At 33.0% G+C, this 25,175-nt stretch overlaps 1 protein-coding gene across 2 annotated transcripts in view; it reads right to left on the reverse strand.

The window, feature by feature from the left end:
• Positions 1-4,457: 4,457 nt before the first annotated feature.
• Positions 4,458-25,175, reverse strand: part of LOC129220040 (dnaJ homolog subfamily B member 4-like) — a 45,763-nt gene continuing 25,045 nt past the window's right edge. The window contains exon 4 of one of the 2 annotated variants that reach the window (XM_054854373.1): positions 4,458-4,505. In XM_054854373.1, coding sequence (XP_054710348.1) covers positions 4,485-4,505 — 21 coding nt within the window. In that variant the 3' untranslated portion in view covers positions 4,458-4,484. Of the gene's footprint in view, positions 4,506-12,421; positions 16,014-25,175 lie in introns of those variants that run through there. The other variant, XM_054854372.1, reaches the window with a different exon arrangement.

Below are 25,175 nucleotides of genomic sequence, written 5' to 3' on the forward strand. Positions count from 1 at the left end.
AAAATCACTTCTTGATGACTTTTATTAATGAGAAGTTAGTATTTGATATCCGAAATCCAATTTCTGAGTATTTTGCTGCAAATTTACAACATTTTGACAAATCGCCTGTTTCTAGGAACAGGCGCTGATCCAGAGGTTGGGTCATGGAAGTCACGACCCCCTTTTAAGTGACTTAAGATAGCTCAAAACTGTAATTTGGAGACTAAAACTTCGTCCCAGACTCCAATTTATGCTCAAATATGAAACTATGAACCCCTCCACCCCTCCCCCTTCAAAACCAGAAGCTGGATCCGCCTTTGTCTAGGACATTGGTGCTTGACCCTTTTTATTTTTTTTGCTCAGTCACTACTCATTAAAATGCATTTCGTGAACCAGAACACTTATAAAAATTCAAAATATTTCATTCTCTTCTAAACAACTTGGGGAAATATGTAATAGGAAAGATCAAATACAAACCAATAATTTTTGCATTCATTATTTGATGCTTATTTTATTGAATGCGTGTTTTCATAAACCAATGTCGGAATATTTGGCTCCAAGTTAGTGATATTGTCACTAATCGAGCTTTTCGATTTGTAACATTGAACAAAACAACGGGCCCCACAGAAATCAGCTTCGCGGCACCAGTGTTGAGTGTAATTCACAATTAAAAAAAAAAATATTAAAACCATTTGAAATGAAATTTTAACATGTTTCAAAGTTATACTGCCGTTCGATCAGTTTGAACAATCTGTTAGAAAAGTGTTAAGTAAAAACTATCATTTATTATGTTGTATAGCATAGCAGGGGTTCTCAAACTGGGTGCCGCGGCACCCTGAGGTGCCGTGGTAACAGGCGAGGGGTGTCGTGAAGTGTCCATAATATCAATGAAATGTGAGTTTGGTTTGCCAAATAAGGTCATATGGACCAATAAGTCCATTACCCCGTTTTTTGATGTAGCATACTAAAAACTCACTAGATCGTGACTTGATCGTCATCAGAAAACCTAATTGATGATAAAACGCTATGAACGAACAGTTTTTAATAACCAGGCTATAGTTATTACAGAAGCAGAAGACTAATGTAAAAAGTGCCTGATCTTAATTTCCTGTAAGTTTTGTTTCAATATGATTCAGTGCATGTTTCTAGTATAAAAAAAGTTGCATATTATTCCTGTAGCCAAAATTCATGTATAGTCGGTAAATTCAGAAAGATAAATGTCGCTGTGTATCGTCATTCTTTTCCTGTGAGTTAATAACCTATAAAAGTAGATTATTAGCCGTTTAGGCCATGGTTAGCTTTCTTATCATTCCGGTGTCTTTATAATATAACACTGGAGTATCGGGTGTTGGATATAATTATGTGTTGTATATGCTAAATGCTACACATATATACACGAGTTGTGCGTGACAAAAAAAAAAAAAAAAAGATTTATCCGTTGCATCAAATATGATGATTGATCTTTCTCCTTTCCATGTTTTCCTTTCCAGTAAACATAGAATTTTTGGTTATGTTTTTAGGTCGTCAACAACAATAGGTCGTCAATACAATTAAAGACTACTTCAATTCGCTTTAATTTGAAAATACTTTTTGGCGTTTTTTCCTTCAACACTGTGAAGTTATCTTTGCCCACAGTTTTCCTTATTACGGCCCATGTTGTACGGCTTAAAGAGACCAAATGGCTTTTCGTTGCTAAAATTGCTGAAAAACACAATTGAAACTTAAATTTTCACTTGGTTTTATTTTTTCTTAGTTTCTGTGAACCATGTTATGAACATGCAAAAGCTAGAGAAATTCAATCATAAGGGAACGAGATATTAGGTTTTGAACCTTAGGGTAGCCTTGCACTTACGCAAGTACTTCAAATAATAGAAATGGACAAGGGTGCCGTGAGAAAATTCTAATTTTTCAAAGGGTGCCGCGAGTCGAAAAAGTTTGAGAACCCCTGTAGTATCGAATATTAGATTGTAGGATAAGAGATTTCAACAATTAAATTCGGCATTCAAGAAGAGCTTCCCAACAGTCGCTTCAGAATTATAGGATTGTAATTATTCCCGTACTTTATACTTGGAAATAAAATGAGTGTCCGCTTATTTAATTGGGATGGCAGTAGAAATGTAAAGTTAGAAGAAAAAAAATAGTGTGTGGTAAAGCACGCGATTGATGTGAAACTTTTATCTTCTTTTTTTTTTTTCATTCTGAACTGTCACTCCACCCGCACGTTTTCTCTTAACCCACGCTCATGTTTTTTCTGCGCCTGGCTTAGGCATGTTCACAACAGAATTGTATATTTTATTGGAGAAAATTGTTATAAACAATGAGACAAGTAAAATATACTCGAAATCCGCTTTTTAATTGTTGCCAAAAACATTAAAAAATGTCAATAAGTATAAAGTTAATTTTGTTAGTAAAAGTTAACAAAAGAATTTCAAGGCTGAACTTTAGCAATATGGATTGCACTTTAAACTGGTCACTTGACTTAAATTATATTCTTGCTTAATTTCAACTTTGAAATTAATGTGTTAAATTTACTAACAAAACTAAGTTAATAATAACTAATATTTTTCATTGTTTTTGGCAGCAGTTAAAAAATAACCACGTCACTTCCGTCGCACAAAAAGCTTATGGATCAAAATTTCAAAGCCCTCGCATAAAAAGTTTCACTTCAAAAAAAAAAAAAAAAAGGTAAACCTAGGAGTAAACTGAGTTTTTTGGGAACAGAATTGTGAAGACTTCTAAAACACATGGGAATTTCGAGATGTTCGTTAACCAAACGATGCCCTCCATATCGTCGCCTCAGAGCAACAGTAAGATATATCTTATCCCAGAAATAATACTAAGATATTTTACTGTTGCTCTGAGGCGACGATATGTGGAAACATTTCAAAAACCTTAACTCAAAAGGGAAAACACACGGCAAATAAACCTCCACAATTTGGTACACTTTGTTTCAGAGAAAGTGATTCTAATATGTGAATGTGCACTATGATGTGTTCTGAATATGCTCCGTCAGAAGGAAAATGATTCATAAGCACAACCAGACTCCACTCAGTCTACATACAAAATTTTAATTTATTACGGCGTACAGTTTTTCAGTTATGCGAGATGCATTAAAACCAGGGGGTAGGGGTGAATTGGTGCTTGGTCTTACCGGAACGTCGTTACTTTTCAGGAAAATCAAATTCCACTTTCACACAAAACTGGCTAGGAATCATTATTCAATTATTTCTCATTGACGTTTCAGGTACTGGAATATTAAATTTACGAATTCACTTCTGATACATAGGTACATACTGACGTCACTAGAAAACTCGTGATAATGAATTCAGTAATTATCAAAAATAGGCATTTTAATTGCCCGTACGTTCATATGCACTTGTAGACGGGTGGAAAACACTAAACATACATCTGGGAATGAGTACAATGGAATTTTTAGACCTAATTCAAATGAAATTGTTTTTTTTTTTATTTTATTAACTACATTTCTCCCTCTACTTCGCACAAGGAAGAAAAACTAAATACTAACTAATTGGTAATTCTATCTTTGCAGTGAAGTTTCACAGAAATGATAAAATTATTTTATTTAAGAATTTTATTGCATTTTAATGTTTTAAAAGAACACTACATACTTTAATGGTCATTGATCATAAACCGAGCAGTAGACTGTACTGAGTAGCTAAGTAGTAGGAATGTAAACAAATAAGATTTATAGACAGCAATTAAAAATTTTTTTTGTTATTGAGGAGTTATTTTTTCTTTGAAGTAATTTATGTAACCATTTGTTTTTGACACATTTTTGTTTACTTTTTACATTATTGATTGGCTTTGAAAACGTAATTATGGAATTTTATATTTCAAATTTAGATGTCATTTCTTTAGCAAGTATGATTTTGTACTACAATTTCTTGCTACTTTTTTGCTCGTTTGTCATTTGGCTATAAACTATTCAATTGCTTTTGAGGTAACATTCGAGTTTAAATTTTCATAGTAATAACGCTGATTAATACACACGTATTCTGGGAGGATATCAATGATCCGTAATTGTTCTAAAACACATCCTAAAAACTGTACCAAAACGTGTGCCACAAAATATTTAGAGCAAGTGTTCGAAAACCATTCTTTTACATTATCCATGAAGTGTCTAAAAAGTGCGCTAAAAAGGAAATGCATGTTCCGAAAAATGTGTTCTAAAAAGGGGGACAAGTGTACGTGTTTAAAAAGCATTACGACATCTGTTCTCAAAATGGTTCTGATAACTATTACAAAAATAGAGTTCACAAAAAGGAGACAAGTGTACATGTGCAAGAAGTGTTCAAAAAGTGTTTGATTATTTGCAGTGCATTTTTGGGAAACTTTGGATTCAGTTGAAATCAAAAGAGCAACAATATTGAGCTATGAGAGACTTTTTTACTTACTATTTCGTAACGTTCATAACAGTTATCTAGAATGAGAAGTAAATTGGACTTCAAAAAAGTGAGTTTAATAAATTCAAACTTCCCTAGAAGCTAGACAATAAGTCGAAAAACCTAAAAATAAAAATGATAAATATTAATAATAATGGGAGCATTTTAAAAAATAATTTAAAAGCTAAGTAAAAAAAAGAAGCACATTATAATAAATTTCAATTTCTAATTTAAAAAAAAAATGAGAGGGGGCGGGGTCCAGTTTAAACTGATGCATTTGGTTCAAAACTTAATAGATTTGGAACCGACATGAAAGTACGGACAAGTCCGAAAAAATATTTCAAAGTTCGATCAGAACAATTTATGTATAATGTATAGGTGCCCAACCCAGGGCCGACGTCAAGGGGGAGTGATACACTCCCCAGTTTTTTAGAAGTGGGTCCACCAATTTCCTTTTAGCGATGCAACAAACGAAGAAAAGGGGAAACTCTTCGTTGTTTTAAAAAATTAAAATAGTAAATTTAAATGAACGATTGAAATAATAGTGACAAAAAGTATTTTTTCTGTAAAATTTGAATAAAAAATGTAATTTTAAAATACAATAAAGGAACATCCATGATACTCTTTTATTAAGATTGTCAAAGTAAAGGCAGTGGAAATGTGCGCGTTGAAGTATTGTGAATAAAGTAAAATTAGCATAATGGGAGGGAGGGCCGGCGACCAAACACGCACGCGTTGTCTCTCGGCGTCCCTGGTTATACAAAACTATGCTGCATGGTTCTTAAGCTAATAATAATAATAATAATAATAATAATAAAAGATAAATAAATAGGATGGCTCCATAGGGGTCCCCGAAACATTCATATATGTAATTTTTTTGATGAAAAATATTGTCCTGAAAATCGTTTCTAAGTGAAGAAAAATGCATGGGTTTCCGAATGTTTAATGCTAAGAGAGATTTAAAGTATTGTGATGAATACTTACATCAGAAGTTCTAAATGTTTGGACGTAAAAATCGTAAGTAAATCAAAGCTTGATCAAGAGATGCAGGGGACACATTTAAAATAAAATGAAGTGGAATAAATAAGACCTAAGGTATCATAGAAAATTACCACCTACGTTCAAAATGTTAAAAGTTCTTTTTCTGGGAACGCAGATGCTTGCATTTCAAGAAAACAAAAATATTAGGCTGGAAATTGAGAATTTTACTATGGGAAATCCAAGCAAATGTTTGGCAAAGGAAAAGTCGAAGAAAGTATTACCACAATATGTTTATCAATAATTGAAATTTAAAATAAAGATAGGGACGTAGCAAAACTGAGGGTAGAGTAAAGAACTCCAAATCCTTTTTTTTTACGCCCCCAAAGCTGGCCTAGAAGTGAGTTTTTAAAACTTCGGATTTGAAAAAAACCCGGGAAAACGTTCTCAAACCCCATTTCTTGCCCTTACCTCATTAATTACATGAGTATTTAGGACTGCACTTCCGAAAAACCATGAGAGTGCTCCCAACGTAACCCCCGATAAACGCCGTCTCAATTACGTGAAATACACCGCCAGCTCAATTATTTCCAGCCGAGGACTGCAGTTTCGTGCTTATTAGCACTCATCAGCCCGGCATATGAAAGTGAGTGTTGGACCAGCTCAGTCACTTTCCTATGCCGGGCTGATGAGTGCTAATAAGCACGAAACTGCAGTCCTAGGCTGGAAATGACTGAGCTGGCGGTGTATTTCTGCATTAGCCCTGGCTAATGGGCGGTAATTTACTGAATATGCCCTCTCAATTAATCATTCACGGTTGAATAAATTTCGTCTTTAGAGACCTTGATTTTAAAAAACTCCCTGAGGTCTCCCGAAATTCTCCTCCTAATATTACCGAAGATCCTTAAAAATTTCATTGTCAGGGCTTCAATTCAGAAAATTTTTCGCGGGAGATTCCGCAAACCCCCTACCCATCTTACAGTATTGAAAATCACCTGCGATTGCGTCAATTGAATTTCAATTTTGAAAATTTTACCGGGGAGGACTCCGAATCTCTCCATTCATTAACATTTCCAAAAAATCTTTTAAAACTGCGTTTTCTACAGATCGAAATTTTTTTGAGAGTATGCCCCCCCCCCTCTCTCTCTCGCCAACATCATTGTAAAATGTCTTGAATCTCGCTTTTAGTGCATCAATCACGAAACATTTCTGTGCGTGAGCTCCTTCAAAACTCCTCCCCTCCCCCTTCGTTGAAGGTTGGCTTAAATTACGTTTTCAGAGCTTTAATTTCAAGAAACTGGCGTTGCACTCAATTTTAACAAAAAAGCCTACAACCAAAATTTCGGGGGAATGGCCCCCGCATCTCTCTTTTCCTTAATATCACCATAGATCGTCTAAAACTGCATTTTTCGAACTACAATTTTCAAATTTTTCCCGGGGGAGAGCCCTCAGACCCCCCTTTACCTGTCACAATCAGAAATAATTGACAATTGCGAGCTTGGAGTTTGGTTTTAAAACTTATCGAGGGATGAACCTAGTCTCCCTTAACATCACCATAGATCATCTAAAACAGTGTTTTTCAAATAACAATCTTGAAAATTTCCCGGGGGAGAGCCCCGAAGCCCCTTTCAATACGTAATCAAATGTAACGTATGATTGTGTTATGGGAATTTAAATTTGGAGGGGACGGGAGTGGATTATCGGGAGAGGCTATCGGACCTCCTTTCCTTTTCCTCCCCAACTAAAACATACGGTAGAAGTTCTACTGTAGAACCTACCTTAAAGGACACCTCCGAATAAGGGATACCTCTGTTTGAGGGGGCATCTTCTCTGGACCCAATCTCTTTGAATACGGACCAAAATTAAGAGACACTCTATTGAAGGGACAGTCAGAGAGAAAAAAAAAATTACAAAAAATTATGTACAAGTGCATATGAAAGAGTGAATTTACTGGAATTCAAGTTTCACTTTTCCTCTAAAAATTAATTGAGGAGAGTTCTACAGCTTTTCCACGTTATGATAATCAAGAAACGAATTAAACATTGCGCTCTACGCTTGCTATCAACTTTATCGTTGCCAATACATGTGAGTAAATATGCGAATTAAATATTTTTTCTCTGTGAATGACAACACTGAATTGCATTTCACCATTTGTGATGTCATCGGCAGAAATATAAGCAATGAAAGTGCACCGATTTAAGTTTTTTTTTTTTAAATATTAAACTGAAGCAAATTATTTAAAAAATATTCATATCCTTCGTTTTTGAACATGCTCTTTCAGAAAAAAAATACTTTTAAATTTTTGGAAACTAACCCATTATGTTAGAAGCACTTTTTTTAACAGAGCAGTGTAATGGTCGACTTATGGTGCTGCCATCTGTTAGTGACAGAAAGTACTAAATAACAAGGGTAGCCTTCGCATTTTTGTCAATTTATTTTTTCATTCGACCGGATATTTGAGGTTTGCTTTTGCTGAGGTTAATTTTCATTTCCGTTAATTAAAACTTTGAAAAGTTCTTACATATTTAGGATGAAAAGCAGCAAAAGTTGCGCTTTTCGAAATCTTTTGCAAATTTCGCTTATCATCGAAACCTTCCTCCCCTCTCTTAAGTTTTATTTCATTTTTAAAAATTAAGTGTTCCCCAACAAAAAAAGCATCAGTTGAAACACATAACTTTCGTATTTCAAGACGAAATAATAAAACCCTCTTACTTGGGGTGCTATCTTAAAACTAAGTTAAAAGAAATAATAAAATAAAATATTCTAATCCTGCTTAAACTAAAAATAAAAATATTAAAGCATAAAAAACGTTATTTTCGTTGACTTTCAATGACGTGAGGGGGAGGAGTTTTCGGGAGATGGATCGGAATTGAAGCCCATAAAACAAAATTTAAGACGACCTTTAGTGATGCTGGCGAGCGTGCTGGGCACGCTCCAACGAAAATTTTTCTAAGTTAGCTTTTAAAACCCTATTTTTGACGATCTTTGTTAATGTTAGTGGGTGAAACTGTTTGGAGATTCTCCTTCGGTAAGTTTTCGAAATTTGAATTTTAAAACGCAGTTGTAGATGGTATTCGCTGATGTTATCAAGGGTTCGGGGGCTCTTAGAAATCTTTTCAGAAATGAAGCCCTAAAAATGGAATTTCAGACCATCATTGGTGATACAAGGGGGGGGGGGGGGGGTTCGATGACCTCTGAAAATTTTCTAAATGAAAGTTCTAAAGACGAAATTTCAAATGATTTTTAAGGATGGGGTGGAGGCGTTTCTGCAAGATTTGGGTGATCACCCTTTTGAAAGCTTTTCGAATTTGAAGTCCTAAATATGAATTGTAGGCCGACTTTGATAACGGTAGGCGAAAGAAGGGACTGGGTTCGGATTTAAACTCTTTCCCTGCACTCTTTTAAAATGAAAGTTTTAAAACGCGTCCCCCCCCCCCCCCGTATTTCTTTTCCAAGACTATTTTAGTTCTTCGGTTTTTCTATAGTGAAATTTTCAATTTCCAACCAGATGTTTGTATTTGTTTGAAGTTAAAGCATTTGGGATTCGTTAAATTATCTTTAAACATTTTGGACTGATGGAGTACTTTTCAGTGACACTCTAGGTCTTCTTTTCCCAACTTTAGTTCATTTTAAAAATCATAACTTCAGCTAGAATCTCTTGATAAAGTTTTAGTTTACTTTCGTTTTATACATTCAAACACTTGGTATTCATTACAATATTTTAAATCTCCCTTACTGCATTTTAACCTTTTTTCATTTTAAAACATGCTTTGGCGGCCCCTATGAAACTGTCATGATTATTTATCTATTCATTTATTGCATGAGGGGAACTTGTCATAGATTTGTACTATGCACTGATTTTTTTTTTTTCGTTGAAAAAAATGTTTGAAATTTGTCAAAATGACTCGAAAAATTTTAGCTGCCTTTAGTTAGGTAAATTATGATAAAGAACAGTGGATGTTCCTAAATAGTATTCAAAGGTTTAATTGTTTAATATTCAAGAGTTGCATTTTCCTCGAAAATTTTGCTGAAAAAATACTTTTTGTCACTGGAATTCCACTTGGCATTTTTATTACAACTATTTATTATTACTTTTTTAAATACTGAGAATGTTTTCTTTTTCTTTTTTTGTTCATTCTAAATTAAAAATGGCTTCGCAACGACCCAGCCTTTACGTGTTCATTGTCCCCTACAGAGTATTACAGGCAGCTGTTAGGGCCTTAGCAGGTCCTCGGCAGTGACTGTTATGCAACAAAGTTATATTATCGACCAATGATTTACAGACACGCAGTAAAACATCTTATTAATCACAGCATAAGTTTATAGAGTTTTTTTTTTTTTTTTGGAATTTTGTGACCATTACTTTTCTTGCAACGATTTTCTTATAAGTCGTTTAGAAATATACTGGATTATTATGATATTTGCAGAAATGTTTAAATATTTTTTTTTTAACAAAATTAAGAAAAAAGGAAACAAAAAGAAAAATTATTTATTACTTTTTTTTACTATTTAACTGAAAAATTCAATGCGGCCCACCAGGCATTTGCCCCAGCTGCCCACCGGCCCCATCCGCTCCTGCTTGTACCTGTTAAGGGCAACATATGGACCAAATTTTGTTTAAATCCGCCAGTTACTTCCTGGGGAATAGCAGGCACGCATAACTCAAGAAACATACCCCCATTGCTGAACCCCCCTTGGAGGAATTTGGCCAAACACAATGGGCACAAGTTCACATAGGGGCACATATGAGGCAGTGAGAAGCAAAGGGATGCAAGTGGACGTTTTCATGTTTTGAATAAAACACGTTGAAAGATTAGCTCCTGGGTAGGCTTTCATTGAAATTTTTTTCTAAATCACGTTGTATAGCAGCAACTACCAGGGCTACTAGTACCATCTCTTGCCCAAGACAGGAATGGTGCACCTACCATGTGTACTGGTTATCTCCTAATTTTTAATTTTGCCACTTACATCCCTTTGCTTCTCTTTGCCTCATATGTGTACCAAATTTTGTTCGATTTCATGTGGTAGTTTTTGCTGTAGAGTGGCCACAAAAAACTGGTCACACACATACGTGACACACTCAGACAGACAGACATACTCAAAAAAGGTCGAAATGGACTCGGCACACCTCAAAACGTTTGAGACCGTCAAAATTCGAAAATTTACACGAATCCAATACTTTTATCAATGAACAAAACTGGTATGTTTTCCATACTTCTAAATTCGTTGCAGTATAAGCTGCAACTTTTGATTTGTATTCTATCATAAAACGATAAAAATATTTTAAGCCATTTTCTTTACCTTAAAAGAACAATTAAGGTAAAACGCCAGTAATGGCCACTTCAAAGTCACTTATATGCTTTGAAGAAAGAAATAGACAATAATGTGATTAATACATTAATACTTAATGCAACTAATCATACTGAATGAATATTATTCATCAGTTATTTAAATTTAAAGTAAGTAATGTAAATTCTTTGGATGGGAGAATGTCAGATGGCCACTACTGAAATTTTTAGATTTTGGAGTGGCCACTACTATATCAAATTTGAGGTTTGGGAAGAAATTAATCAAATTGAAATTCAGAAGACGATTCAGAAAGAGTTGAGATATAATATGCTCATTGAGTTTCAAGATGGTTAATTAATCCCACAGTTGAAAAATATAACTTCACTGTGGCCACTACTCAAGGCATTTTAAGCCTTGAAGTGGCCACTACCCACTACTGGTGTGTTTACCTTAGCAAGCTAATTTTATTTTGTTTTTATTAAGAAAGTCGTCTTAACATGTTAATAAGCTAATCTTGCTGTAGGTGCACATGTCATTAATTAGTGCATTAACTGAATCGCTGCTGTTTATGACTTTGGTTTATCGCGTTTTCGGATATATTACGCTTTTTTGTTGTCTCCGGACAAGCACGATATAACGAGGGGTTTTCGCATTTACAGAATAAGAAAAGTAGCAAATAATAGTTAGGTAGCAGAGAAATTATCTTACAGCTTGCATTATCAAAACTAATGTTTTCATGTGGGATATTGAACATAAAAATTAGTTAAGAAAAAAAAGAGGAAAAGAGAAATATAAATGCTGATACTTTAAAATTCTGAGTACATAATTTAGTGCTAGAAAATTCAAAATTTCCAATTCCAAGTGGAAATAAACCTGTTTGGAACAAAATACATACTCAAAGTTTTCGTTTTTTTCCCTGGGCATTCCCCTCTGCAGACACCCTCCGTTTTCTTTTAATGAGCATATCCCTCTCTAGACCCCCCACCAGTTTTTTTTGACCATTCCCCTCTTTATCCATCTTCCTTTTTTTTTTTCCCGAGCATTACCCTGACTAGATACCCTGCTTTTTTTCCCTACCATTGCCTGTTTGTCGATCTTACGCAGGGTGTGGTTTAAATAGGAGTTTCTAGACTTGTTTTGAAATGGATGGCTTGGAAAAAAGGTTCTTTAAAAGCCGGTAGAATAACGGCTCAAATTCAAACTGTTACTGAAGTTAAAACAGCAGTATCTGCAAAGTTTCCGTTTTTTGCACTTTTGTATTTTATCTTTGTCGTACTAATTTGTGTATTTGGTTTCTACTGAAAATAAACCATGAAAAGCCAGTCTAATGCCAACATTTTGCAAGTGTTTATAGGAAATCAAAAATGCCTTTCGCAAAAATACATTTAAATTTTTGATAATTTTCATGTTAGTACTGGTAAGCATCCAAACCTTTTTCTTCCAGCAATACTCCACTGATTATAATTTACAAGTTTATCTTCAACACTCTTGAACAGTTCTTTCTTAACCAAACAGAACTCTTGGGGTGAAATAGACAGCCACAAATTTCTCCTATATGCTGAACCTTCTTTTATCTTAATAGTTATTTTTCAAGAGTCATGAGCACATTATAAACTACTGGAGGTTCATTAGATAAATACTATATCAGTCAATGCATTTTCTGCATTTTTGGTATTTAATTAACCAATTGATGAATTTAATCGATTTCAGTGGGGCAAAACTCAAAATGTGCTTCACAAATAAATACAATCAAAATCACTTAGAAACTGAAATACACTAAAAAATTTATTGTAATACTTATGACTTTTTACAGTGTTATGTTACATAGCAATTTCAAATAAAATTTATACTATTAAACATAAAATGTCTCAGATTTTTAAAATTCTATCACTCTTCCATTTGATATTTGAATTTAGTAATTCTCAATTGAAAAACCTTTGTTTGATTTTGTAAATTTTTTGAACAAAAAAAAAAAAAAAAAAAGCTATATACATATATGTAATTAATAAATTGAAAGCAAGCTCTTATTTTCATTTTGACGCTCAAAACGACTATAGAAGATACCCTTGCTCTAATGTGAATACAGTTCAGGAATATTCTAATATTCAGGACATAAAAAATTCACCAATGTTATTTAAATGAGCAATTAAACTTTAAAAATAATGCAAATGTAATGTAAATTGGTTTCAAACCAACTATTCTTTTGGGGAGTCCCTTCAAACACCAAGGTGAGTTCCCCCTGATATTTTTTTTTAACAGCTACAGCACTAGTTTCAATTAACATATTCATAAGTAGCGAACAAACTAAACATTTATGTAGTTATGGAGTTTATAATCCTGAATTTAAGTTTTCTTTGTTTATTGTTTTAACTGTTTATTTTTGCAAGTTTAATTAGGAACATTGGGAATTGAATTCAATGAGATTTTTCTCTATTAGTAAATAACAAAAATTCAACCTAATTGTATGAGGAGCAAGATCTGGTGTACCTGTTATTGCATCTGACTAAGAAAAAAAGTACTTATCAGTTATAAGGATCATGAAGCCAATCTTGTTCTATAAATTAATGGGCAGTGCCTTTGTTTTTTTAAATATACATTCCTGTTTGAGACAGCTCAAACAAGCAGTTGGCTTCACATGGTCCTTCTAACTGATAAGAATGGGGGGAGGGGGGAGTCGGCGATTAATTTTTAATTTTTTTCCCCTCCAATAGGGAATGGACTTCAGTATTGTCTGAAAACATGAAAAACAGCTTAGGGAATGATACAAGAAGATAAGACTTAATGTATATTCATTGTGCGTACATGAAAAACTTTAGTTTTCGGTCCCTACAAAAACCCACTTAATGCTTCAAAACATTGATCTGCAGATATTTAAATTTTGCTCCAAAGCGCTCTGTATGACTACTTAACAGGGCAATTAATACATGCACCTTTATTACAATTCCAAGCTTAAATTGATATGGCCTAATTTTTGATGTTCACTAGTTTAAATGATTTATTGCTTCATTCAAAAGAACTTAAAAATAAATATTTTTACAGTTGATACAATAACTTTGTTTTCTCTTTAATTTGCAAACCACCACTTTTATGTTACAAAACCTTTTTCTGTTAACCATTAAAGCTAATATTTTAAGTTCTTTCAAAGTAACTCTAAAATAGGTATAAAATAAGAATTATAATATATAAGGTTTTATAAGAATATTTCTTACAACTACAACAGGAAAAATAACTTGAAAAAATATTGACAGATGAAAAAAATCACAAAGAAAATGGATTTTAAAAAATCATTGTCTAATTTAAATTACGGGATTGTTCATTGAATATGTTTTGATAAAATATAAAAATATTTATTTATGACGTAACAAACCAAATTGTTAAGCTGGTTAAAGAGTTATATTCTGTTTAAAAAAATGACACATACATTAGTTATTTTTATTACTTTTCCTCCAAAAACTAAAACATGAGAAAAAAAGGGTGCAAACTAAATTATTTTAAGTGAAACTTAACCTTTTCAGGTGTAAAACAACATGCAACAAATAATTTTACACATTGTGCAGCAGTTAATTTTGAAAAGAAATGGAGGTATATAAACAAAAGTTTTATATTTTGTAAGCAACAGAAACTTAAAAAATGTAATGCCCAAGTTTTGAAATTATTGCTGTACAATAGTTTACATAACTCTGATACTGTATAATGCAATGAAAACTGATTGAAAATAGGATCTGCATTTCATCAATACTAATATCTTGAAATAACTTTAGGGAATCACTTCAAACATTACAACTGAGGACAATGCTTAAATTAATATTTGGGACAAACTGGAAAGATAGCGGTAATTAAAGTGAATTTTTTTTTTTCAAAAATACTCACCAGAAAGACGCGCTAAGTGGAATGCAACCAGGTATATATATATATATATATATATATATATATATATATATATATATATATATATATATATATATATACTTAAAAGTATCACATATAATTAACTGTCAATCACGTAGAACTGATCTTCCAAATACAGCAGCAATAGTTTCACTTTTCACTAGTTTTAGGTGGGAAAATACGTTTATAAAGATTTAAATTCAATTTGCAACTGCACTATCAACGAAATATATTTAATATCCAAAAGTACATTTATTTATACAGCACTTAAATGGAATTTAAATGCTTTGATGGTGTTTTACTTACATAATAAAACTAATTTTATAGATATCTCAATAAATTAGAAGACTCATAATTTTCTACTCAATACGAAACAAAGAACCTATTTAGAAGAATAACTAATAGTCAATTCTCTCCAATCTGCAGAGCTTGGGACTTGAATTTTTTCCGATTCTAGAACATCTTTTGATAGTTCTTTAGGCTGTGAATTAAACAGCTTTGGCATCATACTCAAATAGTATAACAATAAGCATAATAAACATTTTACCATAAAAAGTTTGTTTATTAACTCAAGAAGTTTCTAGCATACTTTTCAAGTAGCCAACTCGAAGTCACTATTACATCAGCTTTATAGATAGCTGTTCAGGTGCAACATAAAATGTTGAAGGTTTTCATTGGAAATCAAACTTGACATCAAGACATCTAAATTATTTTTAAATTTTGCAAGTTTGTTAAACAGCAAAAGACTACTATGGCAAAATATTTTAAATGTACTTCATTGATTGCACATTAAAAACTTAGTGGATAACAGAAAATTATGCATAATACATTCGTGAATTAGTGAGAATTGACTGTTGATAAGTTGTGTTTGGAAAAAAAAGAATGGTTAATACGGTTGATAATTAAAATTAAACTAAAGGAAACAAATAAATGACCACCCATTTAGTTAGCTGTATGACATTCATCGCAGCACGACTCAACCAAAACAGAAGGAACAAATATACATCTTAATGCACGATGGACTCTGTTTTGTGTGTGGTAAATGGAAACACAAAAGGATGTAATAAAACATACTAAGCATGAAACACTGCTAGTTTGAACTGTACAGCAACCGAAGTGTATATGTATGTTTTTATTCTTGCGCTCAGACATCCATTATTTGGCACAAGAAACACTTTAAATTACACTTTTAAGTCTCAATCCACATTTGTTTTTAACTTAGCGACTAAAATTTATTGAATATCAGCATGTCGGTAGACACTCTTTGAGAATACGTTTCGAGCTGTCTGTGAGGGAATCTGGAAAAATGACGCGGAATACGACCAATAAATCTCCTCTTCTATTAATGTCCTTAGGATACGGGAGACCACGACCACAAAATCTGTGCTCAGAGTCAGGTCTGATCACGTCTGTAACCTGATATGGAAGTTTTTCACCCGTAAGTGTAGGTATTTCTATGTTGGTGCCACACAATGCCTGAAATAAAAGATTGCCGTTTAGATAATAACAATTAGAACAGATTTATATCAAACAAAATTTATCAAAGAGAACTGTTTCCAAACACCTTGTAAAATACATATTTCATTTAGAAGTATTAGGTCATTAAAGCAAAATAAAACAGCTGAAATATGAAGGTTGGCCACCTTTAATGTTAAAAAGCAGCTTTTATGATACAAATTTTTGTGATAGGGTCACTTTTACAACGTGGAATTTCGTGCAGGGGCTGCAAAGCAGGCCCATTTCGGATCTAAATAAAACCCAGTTTAAACACCCCACATGCACTTAAAGCTACATCATTATATATTCTGGTGTGAAGCAAGATTGCTGTAGGTTAATGTCTTTTGGTAATATACAGTATACTCTTGATGTCCCGAACTTTGATATCTTGAAAACCTTGATATGACGAAACATTAAGTTGTCAAGTGGCTGTTCATTACATGTTGAGAAATTAAAAATGTTATACTCTATAATTTCAGCTTCTCTGCCCAGAACTGTTATATGTCCTGTGTATTTTGATCTGGGTCCTTGTATCAGAGTATAATTATGTCTGGCAGGAGTTGTAATATGTTTTTTGCTCTTTTTCTTTTGCAAAGAAAATCGGTTGTATGTACGGAATTTTGAAAATTCATTCAGTTAAGTCTAGTTAATTCAGATTCATGATAAAGAAAATTCAATAACAAAGATTTTTACTATCGACAAATTTTAACTTCTAAAAAGAATTATTTGTTCTTGATGGGTGCCTGTTAAATGAATTCTACCACTATTGTATAAAAACTACAAAAATGATGTAAAGCAAAAGTTCTTAAATGTAATGTAGTAAATTATGTGAAGAAGAAACTAAATACATAACTGAAAAATAAGTTTAGATTATATTAAAATATTTATGGGTCATTCTCCAGAAAATGTAACTTTTGAACGCAAATATTTTTCAATTTTGAAAGCTTTTGTTTTCCTTTTTTTTTTCATTCTTACATGAAAGCGCTACCTTCTAGAAGTAACCATAAACAATGGCGCAGCTAAGTTTCAATTATTTTACTCACAAAAAAAAAATGTCTTGCTCATGGAAATAAAAAAAAGAAAGAAAAAAACTTTTAATGTTTAAAAATTCCCAGTGGCAAAAAGTTTTGTAGCTGTCTGCGACAAGCTTTTAGAACTTCATAATCTGTCTGCAAAATTTTGAGCGTGGTTTCAATTAAAAAAATAATAAATGAGTTTTTTTTAAATAATGATTTTTGAAATAAGGCAGGACCCCCCTCCCATAGACGATGGCGCCTTCCCTAAATTCTTTGAAGCACTCCCCTCTCAAGAACGAGACCTCCCCCCCCCCTCCACCCCAAAAACTGAGATAAAAATCTTTCTCAAATTACCTCAACCTAAAAGTTTCAATGGTGCAATCTGATGAACGAAATTTCAAAGTGGGTGTTTTTGTGATATTTTTTCTTTTTTCCGTTAATAACATTAATTTCCACTAAATAATTGAAACAAAAAAAATAAAATTCAAGTAGTGGTTGAGCATTTAACTCTTGAAACTCTCAGAATTTCGTTTAAAACTTCGAAATTTTGCGATTTCAATAAAAATAAAAGGAGAATTTATTTGTTTACCTCTTAAAAAAGCATACTAAACATCAACAATTCAAAAAATTCGGTTTTCAAAGCGGATGCAAAGAGATCGCAATTCTCAAAGTGAAGACTCCAAAAGTATAGGTACGGCTCATAAAAGAACTTTTTTTTAAAAATTGTTTTTGAATCGCATTTTAGAAACCTATGATAAACCGATCATTAATATCTATAAACACAGTTGCAGCAAAAAACTAAAATTTAACCATCTATTCAGCATTTAAGTTTTTGACTGATAAACAAAAACAGATTTTCGTTTTAAAATCTTGAAATGATGGTTTTAATAGACTTTTCATTTATTTGCTTCCATATGAAGCGAAGTTAGGTTGAAAAAGAAGAGTAAAATTTCGATTCTCATATCGGATGCAATCAGATTGCATTTTTCAAAATGAAAGCACTAAAAGTATAAAAATGGTAAAAAAGTTTATTTACATAAAATAATTTTAGAATTAACATTTAACAGGGGTGCATATTGAATTTTATTAATATCACTGACATATTCACGGAAAATTCGGAGTGGTGACAAAAAAAAAGTAAGATGAGTGTAAAGGTTTCACACCAGGCACTAAATGATTTCAAAGCTGGTAACTGTATTTGAAGCGATCAGATTTCAATGGGATCAGATTTCAATGCGCTAATAAATGCTCTTTTTTAAGTCATTAGCGGGAAGAAAAAGTTCTTACACTGCATTTTTAGAGAACTTAATAACAACACCACTGCTAATGATATAAAACAAACAAACAAGCAAAATTATTCACTATGTTAGTTATGTATCGCTTGCATCACAGAAATGTGCTGACTTTTTTTTTGTACACAGAAATATACGTTTTGATTTCAGATTTGCATTTTCAGTAAACAATTTGAAAAAGATTTCTTTTGGTTTGTAAGTGCTGCAGGCAGGCGAACAAGAGCAATCACGTGTGCGATCATTCTCTCACTGTGAAGCAGTTCATTGTGTCTGACACAGTTGCAGATAGCTTTCTTTTCTCTTTCTTTTTTTTCACTGCGGACAACTTTTTTTCTTTTTTTGCAGAACACCGTTTTTTTTTTTGGCGGAAACCCTATCGCTAACAGAACTGTCTGCGATAGGCTTTCGTTGTCTGCGACATCGTCACCGTGTAGCCTGTAGCCGCGTTTCTGCCACTGGGTAAAAATTGAGGTCAATTTAATATCAAAGTAGTAATTTTGTTAAGGCAAACAATGAGCTATTTTAATGATTAGTGGGAATCTAATATTCCATTAATATATGCCTAATGGATACATTTCCGGAGAAATATTTTTTTTCTTTGTTGCTACAATCTACAACATGTTAAGCATATGAAAACATGTTCGGTTCTTTTGCTACATTATTTACATTCATGAAATTCAAGTTCACGGAGGTGAGAAGTCACACTACACTAGCACTTAGTTTTTACAGCAAAATCTGCACATCTGCTTGTTTTTCAACAAAAATCTTACAACTTATTTATGGCTGAAAACAAAACAACTCCTTTGTATCACGGAAAACAAAATTTGATGTCATTACTGCTATGCGTTAATGAGGAGTGGCATTTTGTGTTTAGATAACGAAGGTGAGAATTTATTGTGTGACATAACTCTTTATCCTACTAAAACAAACTAAAACACAATATTAAAAAATTAAATATGCATAAACAATTAGTATTTTAAACACTTGTGAAAGGAATAATAAATAAATAAGTATATACTTTTAATAAAGCAAGATATTAAGCAACATAAACAGTCACACAAGGTGTGCGACAAGCTACGGAGGTGAGAATTCACACATGTTGTGAACCAAAAATGTACCAAAATAAAAATTATTAATTCAAAAATAGTTGGCAGGTTTAAATAGATATATTTTTGATAAAATTAAGAAGTATTGTTAAAGAAATTGTTCCTTAAAGTTTTTTTTTTTTTTTTTGTAAAAGGCGTGTGACAGAAAAGTTAGACTTTTTGAAGAATGACCCTTATATTGTGTGCACTTGACCTATTTATGTTTTGCAGCATCATGTAAAAATGAAAAAAAGGTAACTTTTGGTTGATTTTGCAGTTTTTAGAAAAGTTGAATAAAATACTCTATTGAGCTAAAACTTCTAGGAGATATTAACCTTACATTGCATAGAGTTAAGATTTACAATTCTAAGCTTTTTCAAAATTAAATACTATGGCTCCCAAAAGTATTTGTACATTTTGAAATTTTTTAGTAAAACCAAAATAACGCAAAACTGAATTCGAATATGAAGTCCAATATTTTTTTCATGTCATTCCTATGTCATTCTAAATAAAACCCTGCAGTTTTTTCAAAATATCGATGGATCTTCTTTTTGAAATGGGTCAAAAAACGAAGGGACAGAAATAATATGCAACAAAAGTCATCGTACACTCAAATATTTTCGAATAAATTCATGATTAAAATTATCATATAACGTTTTTTTTAAAAATTATTTTTGCATTATGTTGATCCTTAAAAGTCATTTGGCTTTAATTTTTTGTTTATTTATTCCTTAATATTGTGCTTATTACTTTAAAATGGTTGGTATTTGTAGAAAACCACTAACACCATTCAAAATTTGAATTTTTTCGTCACAGTAGCTGTAAATTGGTTTGAAATGTCTCTAAATTAGTTAATTTACTCCATTTCATAGTAAAGTGCTTGATAAAATGAAAAGCTTTAAAGAAAAGAATCGGACCAAAAACAAGGTAAGAAGAGGTTAACCGGAAAAGTTGACAAAGCGTGATCGGAGATTTGCAGTTAAAAATTTATGCAAAATACATATTTGAGTGCTGTAAAAGTTTCTACAGAGTTCAATGAAAATTTTTACATTGAATTTTCATCAAAAATTGTTTGCCAAGTTCTCTGGATCAAATGGGAACTCTTCCTGCAGAAATTTTCTAGGGGTGCAAAAAACAGAAAGCTTACGTTTTTTGTCGCAAAATAAATGATAAATAAGCTCAAAATGTTTTGGAATTACGTCTTACTTGCAGATAAAAATTAATTCAACATTTTTGGTTTAATTGTTGTATAACTGTAAGTAGAAGAAAAAATTAGGAACTTAATCTTAAGAACTTAGTTGGACCAGTTAATCAGGACGGTGAAGATGTTCCTGTGTGAGGGTGCATATTAGCATCAGGACTTGTTAGTTTCGAATTTTTCAATGAAATAATGAATCATGCTGGTTCATTTAAATATTTTAAAAACCAATTTTAAACTTTTAGCCAAAAATTTGGTTATTGGAAACAACTGAAAAGAAAAAAAATGAATGTCTGTAGTCATTAGGCAAATATCATCAAACATCGTAAACTCAACGGTAAAGCGTATATTTAAATCCAAATAGTCTAAAACACTACGTTGAAAATCACAGCTCTAACAGTGTACAGAGCTAAACATTCATAGAGTGAAAAATGAGACTGGACACTAACTGAGGCGGTCTCTTATCAAGCAGCGAATGGACTTGTAGCAATTTCCATTCAGAACCATTCTAGTATTGAGTCATTCACATCACACACACACCTGACCTAATTTTTCATATCGTCCCCACTCGACCATCTCCGATTTTGATGAAATTTACCTATGAAAATTATCTTGTTCTGTCTGATATATCACTCTGCTTCCAGAACAGAATATTTTTCTGTTTCTATCACATTTGATTTGCAAAAGCACTTTTTAAAAGAGAATTAAAAACCTATTTTTGACTAATAATAGTTGCAAAATCCATATTAGTGCATGTCCCCCCCCCTACAGCATTCACCATTCTTTAATTACTGCAGAGTGAGACTTTGTTGTGAACGACTAACTATATTTCAAGCTCGTTTTTTTTACGCTTATCTGAAAGAACACCATCATAATAAAAAACCATTTTCATAGGAAAAATATGTTCTTTCTAATGCTGCCAACGAAAAGAAGATGCAAGGTGACAAACTTGACCTACAGGGCATTGAAAATAGGCTATTTTTCATGTGAACGATTTTGGCAGCCACTTTGGATGCCAATATCTTTTAGAAAATCAATATTTACGCTCTGCAACTATAATCCGTTAAAACCATGTATATTGGCAATAGAATTACAAAGTACGAGCTTTTGATTCATTTTTGCTCAGAATTTATGACATTCTAAAATACAGGGAAAAGTTTCAACTGCGTTTTTCTTACGACTTTGTATGCGTGCTACATAAAAGTTAATGAACACTCAAATTCATAAAAACACTAGAAATTTTTGACAACTGAAAGTTCTTGAAGCCCCTAAAATTTCAGGCTTCCAGTGTGATAAAATATTCTGCAACCTGCTCTTAAACATTGCATTTCATTACGATAATACAAATTTTAAACTCATTTTTTTTATTCCTAAACGAATGATCACCATCGAAGAAAAAACTTATTTTGAAAGGAAAAAATCTATTCTTTCTAATGGTTTTTAACGAAAAGAATATGCGAGGTGACAAACTTGAGCTATAGCGCTTTGAAAATAAGCTATTTTTCACTTGAACAGTTTTGATAGCCATTTGGGATGTCAATACCTCTTAGAAAATAGATATTTAAGATTTGCAACTGTAACTCATTAAAAACAAGTATTTTTACAATAGAATCATGAAGCATGAGGTTTTGAATATTTTTTGTTCAAATTTTATGACAGCTTAAAATCCAGGAAAAAATTTCCCCATCGCCTTTTTTCACAAGTTCATGCGCATGCTACGCAAAATCTAACAGGCTCAAACTAACAAAAATATTTGAATATATTAACGGCCAAATGTACTTCAAGTGCCTAAAATTTCAGGCTTCCATTGTAGTAAAATTTTCTGTAAACTTAGTCTAAAGTTGGTAATTTGGCACAAAAAGCTGATCCCCCATTTTGGATCACATTTTTTGGAGATCCTAGATCCTTAAGATTTGGATCTAGGAAGCTGAAAATTTGCATAGGTTAGTTTCAAAGGCATCTCTATGACTCTATAAAATTTCATTCAAATCAGAGATGGTCGAGTGGGGACCCCTAGGTCACTTGACATGGAATGACTCATTTTCTATTCAAGTATATTCTACTATACACTGAAGGTTAAACATCACCCATTATATTAAGTTATATTTATAAGACTACCTACTATTTACATGTTAAATTAAAAACGCCAAGTAATAAGTTTTAAGCTTTTATGAGTATTAATTTTTAAAAAAAATATTTTTTCTTGAAATTGTGATTACAATACGCTAATTACTTCAAGACAATGAGTAAAGCAAGTGAGCTAAGTTATTAATGGCGGCTTCCTCTTTGCCTGTAGGGTTGTTGATTTTACGTAGCATGGAAATCATGGAAGGAAAATTTAAGCTTTGTAAAATAAACTTTCTTGATTTTTTCTAGAAATGGTGATTACAGTATGCTAATTACTTCACGACAATGAGTAAAAGCAAGGAAGCTAAGTCATTAATGGCGGCTTTCTCTTTGCCTGTAGGGTTGTTTATTTTATATGGTATGGAACTCATGGAAGGAAAATTTAAGCTAGGTAAAAAAAAAATTTACAGACATAGAAGCAAGCTTAGGAAGTTCATCCTGTGGTCAGTAAATGAAGATTCAATACTTCGACTTTGAGGAAAAAAGATGCACAAATATGCGGCAGTGTACAGTGCATAATCGCACCTCATTAATTTAACTTAAAAAAAAAATAACTAGTTGAAAATGTTCAGGGAATTAAGGTACTCAATTTTGAAAAGCAACAGAAAACTTTTTCTTTCTTCATTTAATCAATTTTCCATGAATTTTTGTCACATTTTCAAAATTCCCCGATTAATAAAGTTCCCCGACTTTTCCCTGATCTGTTGCCATCCCGTACTTAATTTTCTTGAACTTGAGAGGGAGCAATGCTCTTTACTCTGGTTTCTAGGTGAGCTGCACAATGTCTTTTCATTTGTAAAATACACGGCCAGCTCAGTCATTCTGCGGAGGTGACTTACTGAAAATACCATGCCTTGCCTTCAATCTTCAAGTTGAACAGAACCATTGCTTTGGTCACTCGTCTGTTCAGTGCTAATTCTATACTAGCTACCAGTTTGTTTGGCATTCTTGGCTTCCTTAAAAGGTTTTCCACCTCTAGCTCAGTCACTCCTATTACGGGCTGACGAGTGCTAATAAGCACGAAAATGCAGTCTTCGGATTGAATGACTGAGCCGGCAGTGTATTTTACGTATTTCTGCCGTAGCCTGGGCCATAAGTGGTAACTTACTGAAAATTTCCTTTATGTGGCCCTCGTTGCCATGCTTCTAGCATTTGAGGGTTTGTTTCTTTTGGACCCGAGGAGCTTTACTGCTGTTGATGTTTTTCGCCATCTCTTTGATCTGGCTCTCAATTTTGGCCAACCATGACAACACAGGATCAGGTTTATCAGCTTTCACACCCCAGATTAAATGGCCATCCTAGTGGGTTGCTTCTTGGGTGGCCTCGAATTTCATTGCATACACAACAGCGGATTTCAGATCTTTTTTGTCCACCACCGAGAGAGCTTTCTGGATTTCTGGATACCAGACTTTGTGTATGAAGAAGTTAAGTGCCATATTGTCTTGAACATCTGCAGGGCATATGTAGAAAGTTAAATGAGACAGTCTCTTGATGTCTGCCACTAGCTCTTGCAGCGTTTGTCCAGTTTTCTGGATACAGGATTTCAAGTGAAGTTGGCAGAGAAGTTTTTCTGACATTTCTCACCAAACCAAAGCTCCAGCTCAGATGTGAGGGCAGTGAAATCCAGGCGTTGGCTATCGCGCATCAGCAATGCTGCAAGATGAGAGGCCTTTGTAATCAAGTCCCATCCATTTGCTTCAGAAAATATCGGGAACTAGAATTTGTACACTTGCAATGAAGATTTCTCATAAAATGTGGCGTTCTGAATTGATGAAAGCGTAATCGTAGTCGAAAATGCACAAAGTCACAAGCCCTGTTTCCGGAGGTCATCAATTTCCAGTCCTTTTCTTCAATTATCTCTTACTGAAATAAACTAAATTTTCTATTTTCTCTTCCATGGACGGATTCAGAAATTGTTTAAGAAGGGGGCGGTTGATTTAATATACCTCCACTATGTATCTAATTTACACATGTTCGGGGGCGGGGTGTGCCACTTTTTTTTTATCCGACATAATTCTAAAATACAGATTATCCAAGGACTCTAACTTAATGCTTTCCTTTTCCACTGAAAGAGTTATTCTAAAATTCCACTTCAGAATAACCCTCCCTAACATGATTGAAAAATGTCTAAAATTGCTCTTTTTTGGAATTTCAATTTCGAAAAATTACCATGAGGAAAGTTGCTGATTTCCCTCATTTCTTCCATTAACCCAACCTGAAATGTCTACGATCATGTCAATAAGACTTACATTTCACAAAATAACTGGGGGGGGGGGGAGCCCTCAAAACTTGTCCTCCTAAGATCGTCTGAAATTGCCTTTTTGAAACTTCATTTCCAAAAAGTTTCCAACAGGGAGATTCAAACCCCATTCCTTTCCTTAATGCTGTCAAATGTGGCCTACACTTGCGTTTTAGAACTTCAA

This window comes from Uloborus diversus, chromosome 4, assembly GCF_026930045.1.
Source record: "Uloborus diversus isolate 005 chromosome 4, Udiv.v.3.1, whole genome shotgun sequence".
In the NCBI taxonomy this organism is placed as follows: domain Eukaryota; kingdom Metazoa; phylum Arthropoda; class Arachnida; order Araneae; family Uloboridae; genus Uloborus; species Uloborus diversus.